General features: G+C 46.5%; 1 protein-coding gene across 1 annotated transcript in view; it reads left to right on the top strand.

The window, feature by feature from the left end:
- The window catches only part of Nudt3 (nudix hydrolase 3), a 44,925-nt gene continuing 19,803 nt past the window's right edge, over window positions 1–25,122 (top strand). The window contains exons 1-2 of the mRNA XM_050141345.1: window positions 1–401; window positions 24,372–24,482. Of these exons, the coding sequence (XP_049997302.1) occupies window positions 303–401; window positions 24,372–24,482 (210 nt within the window). The 5' untranslated portion in view covers window positions 1–302. The remainder of the gene's footprint in view (window positions 402–24,371; window positions 24,483–25,122) is intronic.

The raw sequence follows: 25,122 nt of genomic DNA, 5'->3' as shown, positions 1-25,122 counted from the left end.
GCCCGCGCGCCCTGACGCAGCCGACGCCGCGCGCCCAAAATGGCGGCGCGGTCGTCGTCGGGGGCGGCGGCGGTAGAGGGGGCGGTGGCGGTGGCGACGGCGGCCGTGAGTGCGGCGCGGGGCCTGGGCCGGGGGCAATGAGGCTGGCCCGCCGCGGAGCCGTGTAGCCGACACCCAGACCCTCCTCCCCGCCTCCGCCGAGCCGGGGGCGCGCGCGCGCGGCCGTCCGCCGCAGCCTTCCCCCTCCCTCCCTCTCTCCCGACTCCGAGGCCCCCGCACGGCTCCCCACCAGGGCCCGGAGGATGATGAAGCTCAAGTCGAACCAGACCCGCACCTACGACGGCGACGGCTACAAAAAGAGGGCCGCGTGCCTGTGCTTCCGCAGCGAGAGCGAGGAGGAGGTGAGGCGGGGGCGGGGGGGGGTCTGGGAGTGCGGGGCGCGGCCCGGAGGGCTCCGGACGCGGGGCTGAGGCAGGGGGATGGCACTCTGCGACGACCGCCGTTCCACCCCGCCGCCCCGGGCAGCCGCGTTGACCCGGGAAGAGCGGCTCCGCGCTTGGCAGCTCGGCACACGTGCACGAGGCGCAGGCCGGCCTTTGTGGCTGAGCCCAGGGCCGCCGGGGCGGGTTTGGGGCTGGCCGAGGAGCTGCGGCTGCCGGCGGCGGGCGGGAGGGGAGCCCTGGCGGGGACAGAAGATCCTGGGCGCCGTGCACCAGCCAGAGTCAGCCGTTTGAGGCCAACGTTGAGTTGGGAGGCCGGATGGTGGAGCCCGAAGAGAAAGGACACTGGATACAATTTTTTTTTTTGTGCATCGAAAAATTTCAAAGACATTAAATGCTGTATTTATTAAGATCTTTATTCTGACAATTCGGTTGTGCCCTATAGGATAACCTGTAAGATACGCTCGGAAAATAGAAAATTTTTAGAGTCTGTTTCTTTTTGCTTAAGGAACTTAAAAAAAAAATCTCGGTTTCACAAAGCCGTTTCTGTGGTGATGAAGGGAATGCCGAAAAGGCGCATGTTTTGTAAATCCACAAAGAATAGCTGCTTCGGGAATTCGTCCGATGCCTGTGGGAACACATTTCTGTCGTGTGCATGGTGGTAATGGCAGTTAGCTTGGAAACCATGAAGGACGGTGAAACTGAGCGTTTGACCCCGGCCGCCAGCGGTGGGCTGTGGTGGCCGGGCTGCAGTACAGCGTAGCGTGTTGAAATGGGGGAACCCAACTCGACCCGTTAGTTTTGAAAAGCCGTGATGAAACAGACGGCTGGATTGCCAGGAGTCCCTGTCCGGAGATGTTTAGGAGGAGGAGGGAATTTAAATGACGGCCCGAAGAAAAGCAGTGAAAGCGTTCATTGTACTGTTGAGGGATTGCTGGGGACGGCTTCAGCAGCAGAGTTCGGAAATGTATACTTTGTTACTTTGCGTTTATTACAAAGATCCTCGAGGGAGGCGTTGTCAGCGGGGTCCTGTCGTAAATGATGAGCGGGTTTTAGAATCCGTTCTTAAGTAAAGTAAAACCGTCATTCATGAGGAACTATTCAAGAGGCTTTGTTCTTTGTGTTATCACTTGGGAAGTCAGATGGGATCTGGGAGGGGGGCTGTCGACCGGAGGGACAGCTAATTAGCATAATAGCTTGCCGCACTACAGTGCTGTGGTTAAGCCTGTACCCCAGTTACAGTAGAAGGTTGTGTAATTTAGTCACATGAGTGCAGCAAGACTTTGTGTTTTAGAAAGATTGTCCTAGAGGTTGAAAATGTGAGTGTTTTGGATAAATACTGGAAACTTAAGATCCTAAGCAAAGGAACAACTGAGTTTTACTTTTTGGTTGAAAGTTTTATAATGGTCGACAGCAGCTTTGATGTGCATGCGTGTTTGTGTTTTGGCCACCCTTGGCCTTGTGCAGGTCAGACCAGGCGTAGGACCTGATTTGTAGGAGCTTAAAGTTTTAAACTGTTAAGAGAAGCTTTAAAGCATTTGCTTGATGGTGGAGTTTCCTTTATTGAATTTCTTTTTGCACGTTGGTTGGTTAATGAACAGAACAATCTTGTGAATCTTGAATTATTGATTCCGTGGGTGCCGTAGTCATAGTCTGGTAAGAACGTTAATGGGCACAGGCTGGCTAGAGACTTGTTCTGGTCAGTGAAACAGACAGGCTTTCAACGTAGAGCCCACTAAGGAGCAGCCCTCAGTTAGCGGTTATCTGTCTCTGCCCAGAGGGTTTCTGATAGTCTCTTAGTTCGGAGAAAGTAATCTCTAGGGTACTGTTTAACTCTCAGATTATATAATTGTGTTGGAAGGGAAGTGATTTGTTAGTTCCAGGGAAGCTTTTATGTTCTCAGTAGATGTGCCAGAGACTGGAAGTGTTAGCTGCCACCATTGTGGGGAAAGTGAAATTCACACTTAAGAGGGCATTCAGCCCAATTTTATTTTTTTATTGGAACTAATGGCTTTCATCAAGAGAATTGTTAACATTATTTTTGCACAGTGCAACAGTAATGTAAATGTAAACAGGACCTTGAGGGTTTTTTCCCCCTTTTTGTTTTTCGAGACAGAGTTTCTCCGTAGCTTTGTAGCCAGTCCTAGAACTTGCTCTGTAGATCAAGCTGGCCTCGAACTCACAGAGATCTGCCTGTCACTGCCTCTCAGAGTGCTGGGATTAATCCACTACCAACTACCCAATGATTTTTATATATTTATTTTTTTAAACACTGCCTTGATATTTTTTAAAAATTTATTTATTATATATACGGTATTCTGCTTGCATATATCCCTATAAGTCAGAAGAGGGAACCATATCTCATTATAGATGGTTGTGAGCCACCATGTGGTTGCTGGGAATCGAACTCAGGACCTCTGGAAGAACAGCCAGTGCTCTTAACCTCTGAGTCATCTCTCCAGCCCTCGGTAATTTTAAATGTAATTAGCCAATGTCAAAAAACATATATACGGTGTGAAGAAAGAGATTATAACATTAAGAAATAATTGACCAAAATCACTCAGCTCTGGGAAGCTGTAGTCACAGGCCCAGCAGTAAGAGCAGCAGAAAGTGATCCAGGTCAGAACCGGAGTGTGTGCAGTCATTGAGCACACACTGAAGGTGAGGTTGTCTATACAGTAATGGGAGAGATGGGTAGGAGAGAGCTTAGAGCTGGCGGGGGTGGGGGTGGTGGGGGGGTGCAGAAGGGATGGAGAATTAGAAAAACCTACCCAGTAGCATTGTGCTGGTGAGTTTTCTTCTAAACTTCTGGCTGTTTTTCTTGTTGATAAATTGAAATGAATAGGAAAAAGTCTCCTGCTTATGGATAACATTTCTGTAAACGGGTATTTAATATAGCTGACATTGTTATTGCGGTGCTGTACCCTGAATGATTACCGTACTCATAAGCTGGTTCCCAGCCCTGGGCTCCCTGAAGGTGAATTGTGTGCTTAGTCCGTGTTTGCTTAGGTTTGTCATTCTTGTCTTTGTGGAGGTTTTCAGGGTGAAACACCCATGAAGAAGGATCGCTCTGTGTGTGTGTGTGTGTGTGTGTGTGAGAGAGAGAGAGAGAGAGAGAGAGAGAGAGAGAGAGAGAGAGAGAGACTTTAGAAAGACCACAGATGCATGTCATGAAGGAAGTCACTGCTTAGTTAAGTGCACAGGCCCACTGGAGAGGGCTGAACAGCTACTGTAGGATTTTGCGCATAGATACCTTTTATTCCACTTAGGGGCGAAACCTGAGAGTAGGTCGGTCATTCATTATGTGGGTGGCATAGGAGACAACGTCAGCTGTAATTCAGTACTTCTTTTTGTTTGCTTTGGTTTGTGGTGCAGCGGAGCCCAGGCTGGCCTTGAACTCCTCATCTTCCCGCCTTCATTTAAGTGTTGGGAATACACACCCAGCTGAAACACTTAAGCTATTTCTTCTTCTGTTTTTTCCCCCTTCAGTGCTGAGGATTGAACTCAGCCCCTTGCAGGCTATGCAAGTGCTCTACCAGTAAGTCACATCCACAACCCACAGTTTTGTTTTTATCTTGAAATCTTGGCTCCACAAAGATTAGCAAATCAAATCAATATACTTTTATGTTTTTTTAATTGATTGGGTAATGCAGTTCATCTTTGTATATTTGACTTTGACTCTCTTAGAGCTGTCCCAGAGAGATTGCTCTTCTTCCTCTACTCCTCTTTTCTGGAACCTCCGTGGGGGACGGCTTGTTTGTGCTCTGTACCCTTAGTAGGAGGGCTGAGGAGTGTGGTCCTGGCTTCTCAAACAGTTGAAATCTCTCAGAATGAACAGTGATGGACACTGACCTCTGAGAAAGATCAGCCATGCAGAGTGCACACCAGGTAACGTTCCAGTGCCTGAGAGTCGGCTGCCATCACCGAAAGGTCTGCAGTAGCCCAGATTAGTGAGCCTTTTTATTTATTTCTTTTTGGTCTTTAAGACAGGGTTTCCCAATAGCTGTAGAACCAGTTCTGGAGCCTGGCAGTGATGGCCCACGCCTTTAATCCAATCCGTGCACTCAGGAGACAGAGGCAGGCGGACTCTGTGAGTTCAAGGCCAGCCTGGTCAAGAGTTAGTTCCAGAACAGGCTCCAAAGCTACAGAGAAACCCTGTTTCCAAAAGAAAAAAAAAAAAAAAAAACCAGTCCTGGAACTTGCTCTTGTAGACCAGGCTGGCCTCTAACTCATAGAGATCCACCTGCCTCTGTCTCCTGAGTGCTGGGATTAAAGGTGTGTGCCACAATTGCCTGTTTTTTGGGGCAGGCCAGTCTAGCTGGTCTCCACCCCTGTCTGACTATCTGGAGTGCTAGGATTGCAGACGGGTGCCATTATCTGACTTTTGTGAGTTGAGGGATGACTGGCAGCTCTTCCCAGCCCCGGCTGTTTCCTGAAAGACAGGGTACCACCTAATGGCTTTCTGTGGTGTGGTGTTAGGATTGCCTGTTGGTGTCCTCAGACCCTTGAGCTCCCCAAGGCTATGGGGAGTGGACTGACTCTGGAGATCTCAGTGGATAGAGACTCTGGTGGCCTGAGTGTTTGTCTCTGAAATCCCTCAGAGGGACGGGTAGAGGACGTCACTGCAGACCACACCTGCCAGCAAGCTCTAGAGAGGCTGGGAAGCACTGGTGCAGTCCCTGGGCGATAGCCTGACAGAGGCTTCAGCACATCTCAGCGTGGTGGGGAGTCCTGGCTCTGGGTGTCTCGGCTGTTGTCCAGCAGTACAGTCTTCTAAGGTAGAGTGGGGTATTTCTGCTCTTCATTTCTCTAAAGTAGTTATGGCGGCTTTTATCTATTTCCCCTCGATCCCAGGGTGTGGGCACCGTACAAGAATTTTTATTTATTTATTTATTTTCTCATGTTTCAAATATGTTGTGTAGGGAGGCTTCTAACTCACTTCGTACGCCTGGAAGGTCTTGTACTCTCATTCCTCCTGCCTTGTTCAGCGTCCCCTTCCCCAAGTACTGGGATTACAGGCACTAACCACCATAAACAGCTGCCCTTTTTTTCTTTATTTATTTTTGGTTTTTCTTTCTTTTAAAAATATTTATTTATTTATTGTGTATACAATATTCTGTCTGTGTGTGTGCCTGCAGGCCAGAAGAGGACACCAGACCTCATTCCAGATGGTTGTGAGCCACCATGTGGTTGCCGGGAATTGAACTCAGGACCTTTGGAAGAGCAGGCGATGCTCTTAACCACTGAGCCATCTCTCCAGCCCCCTCTCCTACTTGTTTTATCACTTTCTTTCTTCAGTGTGTGTGTACATGTGTGTAGCTACACTTTGGAGGCCAGAGGTCAGCCTGTCGTTCTCATTTGTTATCCATCTTATATTTTTAAGGCAGGGCCTCTTACTAGCCTGGAGCCCACTGATGAAGGTTAAGCTGGCCTGCCAGTGAGCCCCAGACCCACCTGAATCCACTTCCTCAGTGCCTGGATTATAAGCATGAACACTACATTCTCTATTAAAGAAAACATGGGCTCTGGGTATTGAACTCAAGTCCTTATGGTTGCTCAGCAAGTGTTTTACCAGTTAAGCTAACTCCCCAGGCGCGCACACACACAGGCACTCACATGCATACACACCCGCACATGTGTGTGTGAGAAAAGACTTCTGTTAAGAAAAGTAAAGGTGTTGGAGAGATGACAACAGTTGAGAGCACTGGCTGCTCCTCTAGACCACCCGGGTTCAATTCTTAGCACCATAGGGGGCAGCTCACAGCCTCCTTGGGATCTGGCTCCATCTTCTGGCTTCTGTGGGTGTACGTCACACACATAAAAATAAAATGAATCTTGCTGAGTGGCGGTTGCTCACACCTTTAATTCCAGCACTTGGGAGACAGAAGCAGGTGGATTTCTGTGAGTCGAGGCCAGCCTGGTCTACAAAGAGTTCCAGGATATGTTACATAGACAAACCCTGTCTTGTAAAACCAAAAATAAATAAATAAATGAGTAGAATAAAATAAAATGATTCTTAAAAACCAGGAAAAAAAGTAACATATCTCCTGAGATGTGGGCTCTCCCCTTTGTGGCAAACTCCCTCAGTAATCATGTCCCCTCTTCTTTACCATCCTCTCCTGGACTCTCCAGGCAGTGATTTTCTCTAATGTTTATTCTGGCAGAGTCCTAAACGCTTTCAGGGCCAGTGACCAATCTGAAGTCCTCATGTTGCTTGCTCTTTTTTTTTTTTGTCCTTTTGGAGACAGTTTTGTTTAGCTCATGCTGGCCTGGAACTCAATGTTGTAGCTGAACATGATTTTGAATCTACCACACCTAGCTCCCCTCCCTTCTGTATGAATTAACCTTCCTTTCTTTTTTCCTTTTCCTTTTCTTTTTTTGTTTTTGTTTTTATTTGTTTGTTTGTTTTTTGATACAAGGTTTCTCTGCAGCTTTGGAACCTGTCCAGGAACTAGCTCTTGTAGAACAGGCTGGCTTGTTTTTGTTTTTGCTTTTTGCTTTTTTGAGACAGGGTTTCTTGGTGTTAATAGCCCTGACTATTCTGGAAATCATTCTGTAAACCAGGCTGGCTTTGAACTCACATATATATAACACACACACCCATCTCTGCTGGGATTTAAGGCGTGTGCCACCGCTGCCCAGCTGCTTTGAATTTTTTCTTCCCCACACTCCTGTGGCATCTCTCTTCCATGGCCCTTCTGGATTCCTTGGGCTTTCTGACTTGGTTGAGGTGTGTGAGGGATAGTTTGGGACCGCCTCTACTAAGTAGTTGGGGCTTCACACTGATTACATTCAGAAGCCTATTTTTAGCTTTGAGCTCTCCTGAAATCAGGACTGATGGCCAGCAATCTACTCCATAGTTCCATTTGGGAACCTGATAGACACCTCAAATTTCAGATGCTGGAATGATTCTGCTTTGTTTCTTTATTTCTTTTTGACAGGATTTTTTGGAACCTGTGATCCTTCTGCTTCAACCTCCCAAGTGTTGGGATTATAGACATGCCTAAAGAGCCCTGCTTGTGTGTGTGTATGTGTGTGTGACAGAGGGGGGGCAGGTGGTGTGTGTGTGTGTGAGAGAGAGAGAGAGAGAGAGAGAGAGAGAGCGCGAGAGCGCAGAGGTGGGTTTGAGATTGGACTCAGACCTCATGCCTGCTGGCTAAGCATTCACTTTTCCACCTATAATATACCCCCAGCCTTCAAATATTTTTATTCCAGTCTCAAAACCTCTAAACAGCCAGCTACAAAAACCTGCCTCTCCTGTAGCAGTATCAGACTCCGTACACTGAGGAAAAGAAATCTCCTCTTTCTGTTGTTAGTCTTCTTGCTGTGTAGCTCAGGTTGGAGACCTTGGGGTCACCCTTGGCTTTTCCTGTTTCTTCCTCCAATCTGGCTGCAATCCCACTGCAGCCATATTTCTCTAGCCTAGTCCTCTTTTGCTTCTCTCCTGGATGGTGCCATGACTTCTTGATTGGCCTCCCTGCTTGTGCCTTTCTCCACCCCAGCTCATTCTTCTAAACCCAGAGTCAGATCGTGTCCCTTGCAGAGCAAGTCCCATGGCCCTGCTCTGGAGCTACCATCATCCATCTCTTCCTCCTGCCTCTTTGCCGGTCCTGTTTTCCAGTTATCTGGCCTCAGTGTTCTTTCTCTCCCCATGTTGCCTGCCAGGTTCATTCCTCATGCTTATTCCTTTGCTTAGTCATTAGACCATCTTTATGAAGCATATTAAACTAGGTGGTGGTGGCGCATGCCTTTAGTCTCAGCATTTGGGTGGCAGAGGTAGATGGATCTCTGTGAGCTCAAGACGAGCCTGGTCTACTGAGTGAGTTCTGGGACAGCCAGGGCAACACAGAGAAACCCTGTCTTGAAAAATGAAAAGAAGAAGCATATTAAAGCATAGTTCTGGTCTGTCATCATTGCCAGGCTCTGGTGCTGCTTTTGTCTTGTTGGCACACAGCACCATGAAATACAACGAGTATTTGTGATTGCCCACTTACTCTAGAGTGCAAACTGCTCCTTAGGATAGACACATTGTCTTTTTATTTATTTACTTACTTTAACAATTGCTTCTCTATCCTGGGTACTTAGAAAGAGAGATGCTGAGTGCTGTTTGTTAAGTCTGTGACTGGATGGGTGAGCCCTGGGCAGCAGTCTCTGCATCCACTGTTGTGTGATGGAAGCATCAGTAACCAACACTCACAAACGCTAGTATTGTGGGACTCAGTGATGAGTGTGCTCTGAGAAATCTCCTTTCTTCCCCTAAATCCAGACTCAGTGAAAGGGTGTTTGATAACGTTGAGTGTCAACCCAGCAGAGTTTATGTTTCTTATATTGTAAATTTTCAGGGGGTAGAGAAAAAAATTGTTTTGTTATTTTTAGTTAGACATTTGTCTGCAGGTTTGTGAGTATAGGTGTTCGCAGAGGATAGAGGAGGCAGCAGCTCCCTCTGGAGTTTCAGGTCATCGTAAGCTGCCTGACTTGGGTGTTGGGAATCAAACTTGGGTCTTTTAAAAGAGCAGTACATGCTCGCAACTGCTCTGCCATCTCTCTAGTCCCTGGAGGGAGGTTTTGAGACAGTACCTTGCTCTGTAACCTCACCTGTCCTCAGACTCATGGAGCCTAGGCTGGCCTTGCACCTGTCAATCCTCCTGCCTCAGCCTCCTGGGTGCTGAGATTTCAGGCATGATAATCTTCTGGAAGAACATACAGGATTTCTTTAGACGTGGAAGTATAGCATCGGGAAGGATCTGTGTGGTGATTTGTGTGATGCTAGACCCCAAGCCTAGTGGTGTAGTACCCGAGGCCAGAGCATTTTCTTTCTGCTGACATCCTAGAATCTTTTTTGTTTGTTTTGTTTTGTTTTTGAGACAGGTTTCTCCGCGTAGCCCTGGCTGTCCTGGAATTTGGTCTGTAGACCAGGTTAGCCTCGAACTCAGAGATCCACCTGCCTCTGCCTCCTGAGTACAGGGATTAAAGGTGTGTGCTACTATTGCCTAGTGTATACAGATTCTTTTTATTAATATTTTGTTCCAGCTCTGTCCTGGAGCCTTTTTTGCCAGTATATAAATAGATAGTTACATAAACTGAAATCATGGAGTCAGTAATGTTTAGTTACCTGATAGTGGTTCAAAGCCAACAATGTATGTCAAATTTGTGGGGGTTTTTTGTTTGTTTGTTTTGTTTTGTTTTGTTTTTTGAGACAGGGTTTCTCTGTGTTGTCCTGGCACACTTGCTCTTTAGACTAGACTGACCTCAAACTCACAGAGGTCCTCCTGCCTGCACCATCACTACCCGGGTGTATGTCAAATTTGGAACCTGAAGTTATTCTGAAGTTAATAAGGAAACTAAAGTTGATAAGATATTGTCAGGTTTTTTTTCCTATGGTCATCATTCTCTTCCCTCTCCCTACCTCCTTATTAGACAGGGTCTGACATGTATGCTGACCTCACATCTGTGAGCTGTCAGCTTCCTGCTGCTCTCCTAAGAGTTGGGATCACACGTGCTCACTGCCAGGCCTTCTTTATTCTTTTCGAGGTCAAGGTTGTTGCTCATGTGAGTGTGGAGGCTGGAGATTGGTGCTGGGTATCCTCCTCACCTGCTTTTTTATTTAATTGTGTGATTGTTTTGCTTGCATGTCTGTATGCACTACAGAATTCCGAGGAGGGTGCCATTCCTTGGAACTGGAACCAGGGATGCTTGTGCATCACCATATGGGAGCTGAGAACTGAACTCAGATCCCCCTCAAATCTCCCCAGCCCCGTTTTATTTTGTTTGCTTAAACATACTTTTTCTTGGGCTGGAGAGATGGCTTAGTTACTGAGAGCTTTTGCTGTCCTTACAGAGGTCTCAGGCTTCGTTTCCAGCACCCATACAGGCTCACAACTGCCTTTATGTAACATTCAGTCCCAGGGACTCCGACACCTTTCCCAGCCTTCAAGGGCACCTGCCTGTGGTGGTGCACATGCACACACAGAGAAGACCTTTCTTTCTTCTTTGTTTTGTTTTTGAGACAGGGTTTCTCTGTGTAGCCCTGGCTCTCCTGGAACTCGCTCTGTAGACCAGACTGGCCTGGAGCTCAGAGATCTGCCTGCTTCTGCTTCCTGAGTGACAAGGCCCAGCAAAAGAATTTTTTTTCTTTTTTCAAGACAAAGTTTCTTTGTGTAGCTTTGCAGCTTGTCCTGGGAACTTGCACTGTAGACCAGGCTGGCCTCGAACTCAGAGATCCACCTAGGTGCTGGGATTAAAGGCACACACCACTACCACCGGGCAAAAAAATTTTTAAAATATCTATATTGTCCTTTTTTAAAAAGAAGATATATATGTGTGTGTGTGTGTGTGTGTGTGTGTGTTGTTCTGTCTGCATGTATGATGTATGCTTGCTGGCCAGAATAGGGGCCAGATCTCATAATAGATGATTGTGAGCCACCATGTGGGTTGCTGGAAATTGAACTCAGGACTCTGGAAGAGCAGCCAGTGCTCTTAACTGCTGAGCCATTTCTCCAGCCCCTATATATATTATGTTTAGGGTTTTTGGGTTGGGGCATATGCATGCACGTCAGAACAACTTTTAGGAGTCAGCTCTCTGATGTGGGATTCCCTTCTGTATGCTGTGAGTAGCGTTGGTTGATAAAGAAATTGCTTTGGACCTATAGCAGGGCAGAACAGAGGTAGGTAGGGAAAACTAAACTGAATGCTGGGAGAAAAAGGTGGAGTCAGGAGAAGCCATGTTGCCACTTGGGACAGATGGCAACCCGCCAAAACTTTGCTAGTAGGCCACAACCTCATGGTAATGCATAGATTAATGAGGATGGGTTAATTTAAGATATGAATTAGCCGAAAATACACTTAAGCTATAGGCCAAACAGTATTGCAAATAATATAGTTTCTGTGTGATTATTTCGGGAGTCTGGGCAGCTGGGAAACGAATAAGCAGCCTCCCACCATGGCTCTCCTTCCATGATGTGGATCCTAGGGCTTGAACTCAGGTTGTCAGCCTTGTTGGTAGCAAATCCCATTATCCACTGAACTATTTTCCAGCCCCAAGAAGCAGTTAGTTTTTATGACATGCTTTTTGTGTGACTTAATATGAACGCTGGCTATGGTGCTCACCCTGTCAAGTTTATGTGGCTATTAAATGCTTTCATTTGCTGCTGCTTTGCCGAGATGACTCAGTTGCTGGATTCATCCAGCCGCCATTAACTTGAGGGGACCAAACCTGGCTCAGGGCTTGTGTATGTACTACAGTGGTTGGAATTGGTTTCTTTCCCAGAAGTTTTGTAGTATATATAGTCTGCCTTCAATAGCGAGATGAAGTAGGTGAGATGGTGCGTGTGTGCAGGCACTTGGGAGATAGAAGCAGGAGGATCAGGGATTCTGACCCACCCTAGGCTATCCATATTAGACCCTGTCTCAGAAAGCAAAAACCAGACTAAAACATAAGAAGATGAAACATTCAGATTTAATTCAGATAGTAAGTTAAGAAAATAGTTCAGAAAGGTTCTAGGTATAACGACTTTATCTCTCAGCTGGGCATGGTGGTACACGCCTTTAATCCCGGCAGAGGCAGGTGGATCTGAGATGAAGGCCAGCCTGTAGGTCAGAAACCATTCCTAAGATGCTGACTCGAGATTTCTGTCAGGCACTATAAACTTTCTCTCAAAAAGTCATTATTTCTTGTGATGGGAAATTATATAGTGCTATCTAGAAAGACTCTTTAAACCAGGGGTGGTGACGCATGCCTTTAATCCCAGTATTCAGGAGGCAGAGGCAGGTAGAGTTCTGTGAGTTTGAGGCTAGCCTGGTCTCCAGAGCTGCAGAGAAACCCTGTCTCGAAAAAACTAAGCAACAAAACAAGCAAAAACCCCAAAACATTTAAGTAGAGGAGTTTTTGACATGTAGACTGTGGACTGTGTTTGTTTGCAAGAACAGGCTAGTGTGAGATAGATGTAATGGGCAGGGGTGTTTATAGGGGTTCGGAAGGATCTGTGAGGATGAGTTGGGGTGCCCAGGGCAACTTTGGGAGTATGAGGTTCCAGGTGTAGACAGCTTGGTTGTATTGGGTTAGCCTCAAGAGGAACATGCCTGGTCTGGTGAGAGGAGACGGCTCGGTGGGTGGGTAAAGTCACACTGTCTACTGCTAAGCCTGATGATCTGAGTGGGATCCTAGGACAGCACTAATTCAGTAATTTGTTCTTTGACCTACAAACACAGGCTGTATCTCGTGTGCACACTGTGTGCATGGTTTGGCCAGCACAAATGAAATAAATAAAAACATGTCGGGCAGTGGTGGTGCATGCCTTTAATCTCAGCACTCAGGTGGCAGAGGCTGGTGGATCTCTGTGAATTAAAGGCCAGCCTGGTCTAAAAGAGGTAGTTCCAGGACAGGCTCCAACCCTGTCTAAGAAAGAAGAAGGGGGGGTAATAAAGAACTGTAATAAAGTAACATTTCAGGCAAAAAGTCTTGGGCTAGCCAGGCCATAAAAATTCAAAGGTCTGGGCCTAGTTCTTAGAGCCCGTTTGTCTCAGAGTTGCTGGTAAAGAAAACTTGTCTCCTGCTTGCCTAGTGGTTCCATGTGTGCTGAGAGTGAGGGAAGGGTGTTCTGAGCAAAGGGTTGGCCAGAGATGCTAGAAGTGATAAACATCCCTGTCCCTGTCCCCACAGCCACACCACCCCCCATCCCACAGGGGTTTCTCTGTGAAGAGTCCTGGCTGTCCTGAAACTCACTTTGTTAGACCAGGCTGATCTGGAACTCAGAGATCCGCCTGCCTCTCCCCTTCCCCCTTCAACCCTCCCACAAGGTCCCCATGCTTGCTTCCAGTTTACTCAGGAGATCTGTCTTTTTCTACTTTCTACTTCGCATGTAGATTAGATCTATGGAAGTCTCTCTTAGTGTCTGCATTGTTGTCTTAAGTTCTCTGGGATTGTGGTTTGTAGGCTGGCTTTCTTTGCTTTATATTTAAAAACACCTATGAGTGAGTACATGTGATAATTGTCTTTCTGTGTCTGGGTTACCTCACTCAAAATAATGTTTTCTAGCTACATCCATTTTCCTGCAAAAATCAAGCTGTCGTTATTTTTTTCTGCTGTGTAATACTCCATTGTGTAAATGTACCACATTTTCCTTATCCATTCTTTGGTCGAGGGACGTTTAGGTTGTTTCCAGGTTCTGGCTATGACAAACAAAGCTACTATGAGCATAGTTGAGCACATGTCCTTGTGGCACGATTGAGCATCCTTTGGTATATATTACCCAAAAGTGGTATTACTGGGTCTTGAGGAAGATTGTTTCCTAATTTTCTGAGAAATTGCCACACTGACATCCAAAGGGGCTGGCTGTACCAGCTTGCACTCCCACCAGCAATGCAGAAGTGTTCAAAAGGGAAGATTTATTGGTGCTGTATCATTTACTTTGACAGGGCTTTCTGGAGGAGGGCAGATGGAGCTTAGACAGTCTCAAACTCTGTCAGCCTGGAAGTGGCTTTAGCTATGACTTGTCCATCCACCTCAGCAAAAGACGGGAGCTGAAACCAAGAAAGCAGCTCAGCTCTGTCTGCGGTGCATAAGGCAGGGCATATATTTCATTTTGGCAAATCCACAAAAGGAACTGAATAAGTAAAATGGAAAGGCTTGAACAAAAGTATATTTCTAAAATGGACTCGGATACACAAACTGGTGGTGTATGCAGGTCCAGCAGCGGCCTCTGCTGCCGTCACCATAGCAGCAGATGATCACGAATCTTGGCACCAGTGCCTGTGTGCTGTGGGCAGGAGCTTAGCTTGTCAGAAGCATGGCTATTTTGGGCAAGTCTCAGAACAGAATTGAAGCCCACTTTACTATTCGTTTTTCCATTATAAAGATGTTTCACAGCTGTTACACAAATTATTTTTATTAACATTTTTTATTTTATGTGTATATCTGTGTACCATGTGTGTGCCTGATACCCTTGAGGACCAGAAGAGGGTGTCAGATGCTTTGGAACCATAGTTACAAACAGTTGTGAGCCACAGTGTGAGTGCTGGGAACCAAACCCTGGTCCTTTGTAAGGGCAGCAGTGCTCTTCCCTGCTGAGCTGTGTTCTCTAACCCCTCTTTTTATTTTGAGACAGGGTCTAACAATGCAGCGCTCTGTCCTAGAACTCATTTTGTAGACCAGGCTGACCTTGAAGCCTCTGCTCCTGGGTTACAGTCTCAGATTATATCCTCTTAGAGTCCACCAGATTGTGATATACTTGCATTCGAAAATGTTTCTTGCGTGTGGTTTGCCCTTGGTGGCATTGTGTGGTCCCTCTTCCATCAGGTCCTTACCATTCAGTCTCCAAGTTAACGTCCTCCATTGTGTACGAAGGACATTCCTTTTCCCAGTCGGTAGATTCGTTTGACTTCGTGAATGATTTATGTGTATGTTTATGATGTCTCAGTACATATAATAAACATTTTCCCAGTCTAAATTCTGTGCATGCTTTTAATGGCTTTGTGCTCGTTACGCAGGTAAATAATCTGATTTACAAGGCTGTAGAAATGGCAAACAGTTAAGAGCACTGGTTGCTCTTTTTTTAAAAAATATTTATTTATTTAATTATTTATTATGTATACAATATTATGTCTGTGTGTATGTCTGCAGGCCAGAAGAGGGCACCAGATTCCATTACAGATGGTTGTGAGCCACCATGTGGTTGCTGGGAATTGAACTCAGGACCTTTGGAAGAGCAGGCAATGCTCTTAACCTNCCCCCCCCCCCCCCCCCCCCCGTTGCTCTTTCAGAGGATCTGGGTTTGGTTCCCAGCACCCACATGGAAACTCACAGCTACCTAGAACACCTGTCCTTTTCTGGCCTCCAGGGGCATCAGGCACACATATAGTATACAAATATAAATGTAAGCAAAAATACCCATATTCACAAAATAAAATGTTTTTAACTTTTTTTTTTGTTGTTGTTGTTGTTTTCGAGACAGGGTTTCTCTGTGGTTTTGGAGCCTGTCCTAGAACTAGCTCTTGTAGACCAGGCTGGTCTCGAACTCACAGAGATCTGCCTGCCTCTGCCTCCCAAGTGCTGGGATTAAAGGCATGCGCCACCACTGCCCGGCTAAAATAAAATGTTTTTAAAAATCTGATTAACCTGTTCTACTCTAGAGTTGGCTGTGATGACTTAGTTTTGTATCCCCAGAATCCAAGGGCCTGAGTCAGAAGTATTGCTTTGGGTGTAAGGCCACACAGCAAGTTCCAGAGCAGCCTGGACTGCAGAGTGAGACTCTGTCTCAAAAACAAATAAATAATTATAGAAGTAAGGGGATAAATGAAAATCCTAATTGAATAGTAGTAACTCCGCATTCCTCTCTGTTGGGATAACACTATTACATCAGAAAATGCAGTAGTGTTGCTGATCACAATAGTTACTATTTTCCCATCTCACACATTGTACATTTTTAAAAATTTATGTGATACTTAACAAATTATCTTTGAAATTTGCTGTTGTCTGGGCTGGAAGTGGAGCTCAGTCAGGAAGATGCTTCCTGTATGCACGGCACCCTGGGCTGGATCTCCATACCATATGAAACCCAGGGTCTGTAGTGAGCAAATCCCATTCTTCATTTCAGAGCCCTGGGCAACCATCTTTCTCTTTGAATTTGACTGCTGGAGATTCCTCTCAGAAGTAGAGTCAGGCAACTTTTCTGTTTTCTCAGCATGTAGTGTAGTACCTTCCAGGCCTATCCATGTTACAGGGTCAGAATTCCACTTTGTTCTCAAGCTCACATCCGGTTCCTTGCTTATCTCTGCCAGGTTAAAAGTCTGGAAGTCACTTGTCAGCGCTGTGCCCTGCCAGCCCACTCCTGATTGATTGACTTGAGTAGTGAGTGTGTTAGATGCACTTTGAGGCCATACAGGGTAGCCAAGGCTCAGGCCGCCCCTGAAAAAAAGGTTAGTGATGTAATTGGGAGAGGGGTTGGAGAGATGGCTCAGTGGTTAAGAGCATATGTTGCTCTTGCCGAGGGCCTGGTTTTGATTCCCAGCACCTCATGGTGGTTCATAACCATCCATAACCATGGTTCCCGGGGTCTGAGCTCCTTCGACCTCCTCAGACCCCAGGCACACAGTGCTTCTGCACAGATGAAGGCAAAGATGACTAAGCAGTTAAGAGCTTGCTGCTCTTCCAGAGAGTCACAGTTCATTTCCCAGCACCCATGGCTGGGGAAAGGGTGTCCTTAGCACCACCCTTAACGTAATTTCAGCTTCAGGAGATTTGATGCCATCTTCTGGCCTCTGAGGATGCTTGTAGTCATGTGACAAACCCATACATGTGACAAACTGCATACACACACGTTCATATGCATAATAAAAAATTAAATATATAGCAGAGAAACGACCTGGTGAACTTTAATTGGAAACTTTAGTAGTGATTTAGGAGTTTTTCTAGTTCTAAAAACAAACAAGTGGGGTTGGAGTGGTTAAGAGCATTATTGCCTTCTCTTCCAAAGGTCCTGAGTTCAATTCCCGGCAACCATATGGTTGCTCACAACCATCTGTAATGAGGTCTGGTGCCCTCTTCTAGCTTGCAGACATACACACAGACAGAATATTGTATACATAATAAATACATCTTAAAAACAAAACAAGTGTAGTTGCTGGAAGAGGGCAGGATCCTTCCAGTTTAGTTACGCCACAGTAAGCTGACAGACGTTCATCATCCAACTGCATTTTTTTATTAGCCAGGTGGTGGCACACGCCTTTAATCCCAGCACTCAGGAGGCAGAGGCAGGGAGAAGTCTGAGTTCAAGGACAGGGCAACATAGTGAAACCCTATTTTGACACCCCCCCACAGTTTTTTTTTTTTTAATTTATTGGTCCAGGCATGGTGGTGCATACCTAAATTCCAGCACTTGGGAGGCAGGGGCAGGCAGATCTCTGTGAGTTTGGATCTAGATTGTCTGTATGTCAAATTCCAGGCCAGCCAAAGAACATGTCTCCAAAAAATGTGTTATTATTATTATTGTCTGTGCATATGTGTGTATGTATGTGGGTGTATGTGTGCCATAGTGCGCACTCCTGACTGTGCTCTGCATGGACTGCAGGCTGTGCTGGTGAAGCGCTGCTCCAGTCAGTTCCCTCTGCCTGTAGGAGCCGTGATGAAGGAGTGTACAGGGTCCTGTGGGGAGTGGGCTGCGCTCTGGTAGTGATGCGGGAGCATCTGTCATTTCTGCAGGCTGTTGGCTGGGGTAGTTTTCAGTGGACATGTACAAGTTGTATGTATGCCATTACTAAAAATACATGCTGCTCAGAGCTCCCCTTAGCTGTACTTAGTGCAGTCTATTTGGGGCCCTTCCCACTGCCAAGACACCCTGACCTCCCAGAGCTGCTGGATATGCTTCTCACCCTGCATGCCCAGCAGCTTCCTTCCCTCCATCGTAGCTGGCACACGGGGTAGCTGCATTTTAGTGCTGCAGGCACATGGTCAATCTGCCTTTTATTTCCTTCCTCTTGGCTCTTTGACACTTTAGGGACTCTCTTTTGTACAGCTGGGGGAAGTTATTAAAGACCAGTAGATGATGGCAAGTTATTAAGCAGAGGTAACTTGGGGAAGGACCAAGTAGCAGTAGCCCTGGCTGTCTTAGAACTCACAGTAGACCAGACTAGCCTTGAACTCAGAGGCACTCTGCCACATCCTGCCAGCTGTGTCATTTTCTAGTAGTGAGGTGTGGCCCTGGAGGAGTTCAGCTCTCTGTCTTGGAACCCAGTGACCCTTGGTGAGTTCACAGTCAGAGCTACTGGAAGGGAAGGTTTGCTTGCTTTGGTTTGTGGTTTCAGAGATGTCAGTGAGTCATAGTATGAAGGTTTGGGCTGTTTGTGGTAACAGGAATGCTGGGCCTTAGCACCACTATGGCCGAGGAGCAGAGAGTGCAGGAGAGCTTAAAGCCCTTTATGGCTTACTGCTGAAGACCAGGACCCAGTTGGAACCTAAAGCCCTGCCCCCAGCCTTCAATACAATAACATGAAGCTGGGGACCAGGTGTTGAAAGCATGAGCTTATGGAGGACATTTCAGATTCAAACTATGTTTGCCCATTTCTCCAAATGCTGTCATAGCCATCTTCTAATGCACAATGAACTTCACTCCTCCTGAAGTTTCCAAAGTCTCAACAGTTCCAAACCCTACTTTGAGATCCAGTCTCAGCTGGAAGCTGGGTTCAGTGATAGAGCAGTTGCCTGTTCTGATCAAGGCCTCAGACTTGCTCCCCGAGGGCAGAGAAAACAGAGCACTCAAGTCCAGGGTATCTCCTGAGGCTCCAAACAAGATCAGAAAGAATGTTACAAACTTCTGATATACAAGGACACAGAGTAAACATTTCCATCATTCCCAGGACAGACCAGCAGTAGGAGTGGCAAGGTTGCCCAGCAGAGCCAACCAGATCCAGTAGTTCTCTGTCCAGCAACTAGAGCATGGTGGTGGCAGGCCCACCTCCTTGGCTTTGCCATTTGCAGCACACGTATCCTGGACCAGCTTCACTTGGTTCCTGCAGCTTCCCTCAGCAGACATCCTGCATCCCTAGCATGTCCTGCTATCTCCATTGTGTGATACTAACCACAGCTTACATGGAATCCCGGAAAGAAAACTAGCCCTGCACTGCATTGTGTGGCCTTATTTGCTTTTCTTTTGAACCATAGTATAAGCCTTCCTCACCCCATCACGCAAACCTACATGCTAGCACCACGTGGATAGTGCATATTCTCTTTTTTAAAATATTTATTTATTTATTTATTATGTATACAGTATTCTATCTGTGTGTATGCCTGCAGGCCGGAAGAGGGCACCAGACCTCATTACAGATGGTTGTGAGCCACCATGTGGTTGCTGGGAATTGAATTCAGGATCTTTGGAAGAGCAGGCAATGCTCTCAACCACTGAGCCATCTCTCCAGCCCCCGATAGTGTCATATTCTGTTACTGCATACTAGCACCATGTGGATTATGTTACCTTCTGTCAGCTGAAGATGTAGTTGGGCCCTTGTGGACTGTGGCTGCAGTGTCCTCTTAGAGCCTATATGACATTTTTTTAGGCAATCCCTTTCTATCAGTGTACTGGTGTAGGAGTTCCTTCTGTCTTTGTGTTGTTTTTATTGGTTAATAAAGAGACTGCTTTGGCCTGTTGATAGGACAGAACTTAGGTAGGTGGAAGGGGGGGAATTAAATCACATGCTGGGAGGCAGAGTCAGAGAGAGATGCCATGGATCTGATTAAAACAGACACTAAGAATTTTACCCAGTAAGCCATTGCCATGTGGTGATACACAGATTAATAAAAATGGGTTAAATTAAGATGTAAGAATTAACCAATAAAAAGTTAGAGCTAATGGGCCAAACAGTGATTTAATTAATGCAATTTCTGTGTGCTTATTTCTGAGCTAAGCTAGCCAGGCGGCCGGGATGAACAAGCGGGCCCTCCCCCTTGCAATGTGGGGCTGGCTAAATCCACGTAAAACATATACATACATACACACATACATACATAAGAGTTTAAGGCAACTTTTTGCTGTTTGCTGGTGGCCTGCTGCAGTTCCTTTAGGAGAAATTTTCTTAACTCAGCAGCCACAACAACAAAAAAAGTGGCAGTTTTAAAATGCTGGCTTTCTGGACCAGGCTGCCGGCACGAGCTCTGACTCTTTCAGACAGTAGGTCTGGCTTCAGAGCATTTGAGTTGGGTTTGTGAGCAGAGTGCTACAGCTTGCTTAATGGTGACATGGACAGGCTGTGTGCCTGAAAATGGGTCGGTATGTTTGGCGCCCAACCTGGGGCCCCTTTGGCTCTCTCTGGTTGGTCAGTTGATTGATACAGACAAGGTCTTCATATGTAAGCTGGAGTTAGAATCCTTTTGCTTCTGCCTCCTGAGTGCTAGAATTACAGTGATCCACCAAGTGCTAGGGTTCCACTGCTGGCTTACCATGACCTTTTCTTTTTTCTAAGATTTATTTATTTATTATGTATCCAGTGTTTTGCTGGCTGGCATGTATGTGCCAGAAGAGGGCACCAGATTTCATAGATGGCTGGGAATTGAACTCAGGACCTTTGTTTTGGAAGTGCAGCCAGTGCTCTGAACCGCTGAACCATCTCTTCAGCCCCTTTTCTAAGTGGAAAAAAGTCTTTGAAATTGGTTTGTATTTTTATATCCAGGGCCTTCAAATAAAGTCAGCCATAGGTCAAGAGGCGGAGCAAGCAACTAGTTGACAGGAAAAAGCCATAAAGAGTTGGTGTGGGACAAGTCTGTATTCTGTCAATTATGTTTTAAATAGACGCTGATTGGCCAGTCGCCAGGCAGGACAACCAGACAGGAAGTAGAGGCAGGGCAATGAGAACAGGAGAATTCTGGGAAGAGGGAAGCTCCCTCTGTAGTCCTGTCCAGACATTGAAGAAGGAAGATGTAACCTGCCCTGCTGAAAAAGGTACCGAGCCATGTGGCTAACATATAATGGGGTAATATAAGTTATAAGAGTTAATAAGAAGCCTGAGCTAATGGGCTAATCAGTTTATAACTTATGTAGAACTCTGTGTGATTTGGGATTTACCGGCTGTGGGAACTGGGTAGGAAAGAAACCCCAACAATCCGACCCTCATGTTACAGAGAGTAAGAGGTAGTCAGGAGGACAGATAGGGAGATGCACAGGAAGTAGAAGGGACAGACATTGGTTTGAGAAGTTTCATTTGAGACGACTTTTTCTGGGATGTTGGCAAAGGAGGAAGGTGAGCTGATGCGTTCTCTGCCCCTCTGAGCTGTCACCCAGCATCTGGCTCCTTTGTCTTTATTGGTAAAATTGAACAATTGAAATTTAGTTAAGAACAACAGCTTACAGTGGTCCCGGATTCCAAGACTGCACTTCCAACCTCTTCCACTTTCTTCCCACAAACCCAGGCCTAAGAACCAGTATGGTCATATTTAGTTGCTGCATTGATCTCTCTCCTGGAACCAGTTTTCTGTATTAGTTGTGTTTGTATTACACTGACCATATACTTGGCAAAAGTTACTCACAGGTGGAAATGTCATTGTGGTTCATGGTTTCGTATGGCTTTTGGTCCATGATGCAGAGACAGCAGGGTAGACTGCATGGTGGAAGATGCTCTTGAGAGAACAGTAGACTGGGAAGCTGAGCACACAGGCCAGGACGTGGAGTAGGCATAGCCTTCAAAGGCGTTCTCCAAGCACATTTCTGCCAGCCAGGACTCAACAAAAAGCTCTGACACTCTAAAAAAAAAAAAATGCCACAAGTGGGGGACTCAGTGCTGTGAAAACATGAGATCCTGGGAAACATTCCAAAATCAGATCCTATATGGTGATTTGAATGAGGATGGCCACTGCATGCTTATGCTTCAATGTTTGATTTCTTTAGTTGGTGGAGCTGTTTGGGAAGGATTAGGAGGTGCGGCCTTGTTGGAATAGGTATGTCACTGGGGGTGGGCTTTAAGGTTTAAAAAGCCCACGCCATTCCCAGTTAGGAAGCTTGATCTCTCTCTCTCTTCTCCCCCCCCCCCCCCCCCCCCCCCCCCCCAAATGGAATGCTTTCTTGATCCTGGTGTCTCTTCACAGCAATAGAAAAGTAGCTAAGAGACCTTAATGCTCACTATAAACTTTTCACTGGAGTGAGAATTCGTGGGGTAAACTGTGACGTCTACTAGTTCGCTCACGTGTGGGATGATTAGCATAAAGACTGCTTATCGCAGCTTGATTCTACAGCAGGAAATTGGAAATACCCATGGTGTGCATCAGGAGGCTGGCAGGGCTGTGGTTTAGTGCCAGAGTACTCCCCTAGCTTGCAGAAGATCTTGGTTTGGGCTCCAACACTGAAAAACAAACAAAAATCAAAAGAATAAGGCTGGTTAAGTAAACTACGGTATAATCGTATTAATAAACTCCTCAGAGGGGCTGGGGTTCTTGCTGTTCTTCCAGAGTTGTGTGTTCAGTTCCCAGAACCTACATGGCAGCGCGTAACTGTTTGTTACTTCAGTTCCAGGGTCTGATGCCTCCCCCTTTAAAATTTTATTTATTTTTGTTTTGTGTGACAGACACTTTGCCTCCATGTATATGTATGCAGTGCCCACAGAGGGCAGAAGAAGGTTTTAGACCATTGTGAGCTGCCATGTGGCTACTGGGAACTGAACCAGGGTCCTCTGTAAGAGGTGCTTAGGAGGAGCAGTGCCTTTCATTGCTGAGCCATGTCTCCAGTTCAGTGTTATCCTTTTCCATACACATACATGCAGACAGAACACACACACGGTAACCAGTGTAGCTCTAGAACAAGCAGAAGTCCTCCTTGCTGGGGCAATCCCAGCAGAGATGACTCCTGGGTTGGGAGCTGTATTGGTTCCTTTCTCTGCTGCTGGGACAGAGCCCCTTACAGGAGCTCTTGATTTTCCTGCCTCTGCTTCCTAAACTCTGGGATTATAGACATGCTTCACCATGCTCATTATGGAATTATTAGCTAGTAGATTTTTATTTCATATGCATTTATTAAGTGATTTATTCATTTTATTAAAGATTTAAAAAATATTTGTTTTTACTTATACCCAGCCAGAACTTCTAAGAATAGTATGCATTAAAAAAGAACTCTGCAGAGGGGTGGGTGGCTGGAGAGATACTCCGTGGTTAAGAGCACTGGCTGCTCTTCCAGAGGTCCTGAGTTCAAGTCCCAGCAACCACATGGTGGCTCAAAACCATCTGTAATGAGACCTGGTTCCCTCTTCTAGTGTGCAAGCAGAACACTATACATAATAAATAAATTAAAAAAAAAAAACCTCAGCCAGGCGGTGGTGGCGCACGCCTTTAATCCCAGCACTCGGGAGGCAGAGGCAGGCGGAGCTCTGTGAGTTCGAGGCCAGCCTAGTCTACCAGAAATCACATGGTGACTCACAACTATCTGTCTATAATAGAATCTGATGCCCTCTTCTGGCGTGCAGGCATATGTGCAGACAGAGTACGCATANAAAACTACAGAGAAACCTTGTCTCGAAAAATCAAAAAATAAATAAATTAATTAAAAAAAAAACTCCAAGGGTTAAGAGCACTGACTGCTTGCTCTTCCAGAGTTCCTAAGTTCAATTCCCAGAAATCACATGGTGACTCACAACTATCTTTCTATAATAGAATCTGATGCCCTCTTCTGGCGTGCAGGCATATGTGCAGACAGAGTACGCATACCTAAAAAATACATAAATAAAATTTTAAAAAATTAAATAAAAGAATTCCAGGGCTGGAAAGATGGGTCAGCAATTAAAGAGCTCCGGGCGTTCTTCCAGAGGACCCGGGTTCAGATCCTAGCATCCACATGGCAGCTCACAGCTGTCTGTAACTCCAGTTCCAGTGGATCTGACACCTTCCTCTGGCCTTCATGCACATGACGCACAGACATACCTCTGTGCGCATAAAATGATCACATTTAAAAAGTCATAAGAAGAGCTGCTCTTGTCAGCTGTTGTTGCAACTGTGAGTAGTTGAAGTTCTGCTCCGGAGCTGAGAGTGAACTCAGCTCTCGGGGTGTGCCATGCACTGGGGGAGAGCGGTGTGGCTGTGCTGGCGTCCACAGACAAGGACTGCGATTTCCTGGCCCTCTGTCTCAGCTTTTCCAGGCTTGTCAGTGCATCTGTTCTATTTGTCAGCTCATCAGTTCTGCTTTCCCAGGGCTTAGGAGAAGGAGGAGAATGGAGGGGAGAAGGATGAGATGGGCAGCTGGGTGTGAGGGGAGGGTAAAGACCACAGCCCGCAGTGGTTTCCAGCAGATGCCCTTGGCATGTACTGGGCAGCGTGCCTGCTGTTCCCAACACGAGACACTACCTCGTAAAAAAGTTATTTGTGGGTGTAAACAAGAGCTGTTTTTTAGTTACTGTGGAATTCTTTCTATTTGGACTGATTTGTGAGTGTTTTCTTGAATGTTTAACCCTCCGTGTGACCTCTGACTTCAGGTGCTGCTTGTGAGCAGTAGCCGCCATCCAGACCGATGGATTGTCCCTGGAGGAGGCATGGAGCCCGAGGAGGAGCCAAGTATGGCAGCGGTCCGGGAAGTCTGCGAGGAGGTACGTGCAGAGGCCTGTGGGTACTACTGAGTGGTGTGCTGTGATCAGGGAGAGCATGTAATAGCCACCTCTTCCCTGCTGCTACAGTGTTGACATGCAGTGTTTGTCAGCATTCTCTGTAGGAGGAAGGCTGTCAGTAGCGCGTGTATCTAGTGATGTCTGTGGCTCTCTTCCAGCTTCATCTCTGGTACTTGTCATAGATCAGGTATCAGTGCTAACAGGAGCCAGCTGGCTAGTGTAGCTCTTTCTTTTACCTACAGGAGACGGGGCCCTGGCTCCTGTCACCATGGCTAGTGAGCTAGTGCTGGTGACTGCAGCTCGAGGGACGCTAGGGTTCTAGTCATATCGTGTGCAGCATACACGGGCTGTGTCCTTGACCACACCGCTACACCTTACTAGATATGCCAGGATAAACAAAAGTCAAATTGTGAGCCCTGGGTTCCCTTAGTTTGAGAACTTAGAGCCCAGGAGGGCTAGGGATGTGGCTCAGGTGGAGGAGTACTTTCCTAGTGAGTGCAAGACCCAGGGGTCAGTCCCCAGTAGTCTCTCCTCTCCAGAAGAGCTCTTAGCCTCTTGGAGAGAGAGAGTGTGCAGGAGGAAGCAGCTGGTGTTTCTCCTCAGCCTGTGGTGGCAGCACTGT

Source organism: Alexandromys fortis, unplaced genomic scaffold, assembly GCF_014885135.2.
Source record: "Alexandromys fortis isolate MF-2015 unplaced genomic scaffold, M_Fortis_MF-2015_v1.1 scaffold_9, whole genome shotgun sequence".
NCBI lineage: Eukaryota > Metazoa > Chordata > Mammalia > Rodentia > Cricetidae > Alexandromys > Alexandromys fortis.
Note: the sequence above shows the minus strand (reverse complement) of the source record. Positions and strands in the feature narration are given on the sequence as shown.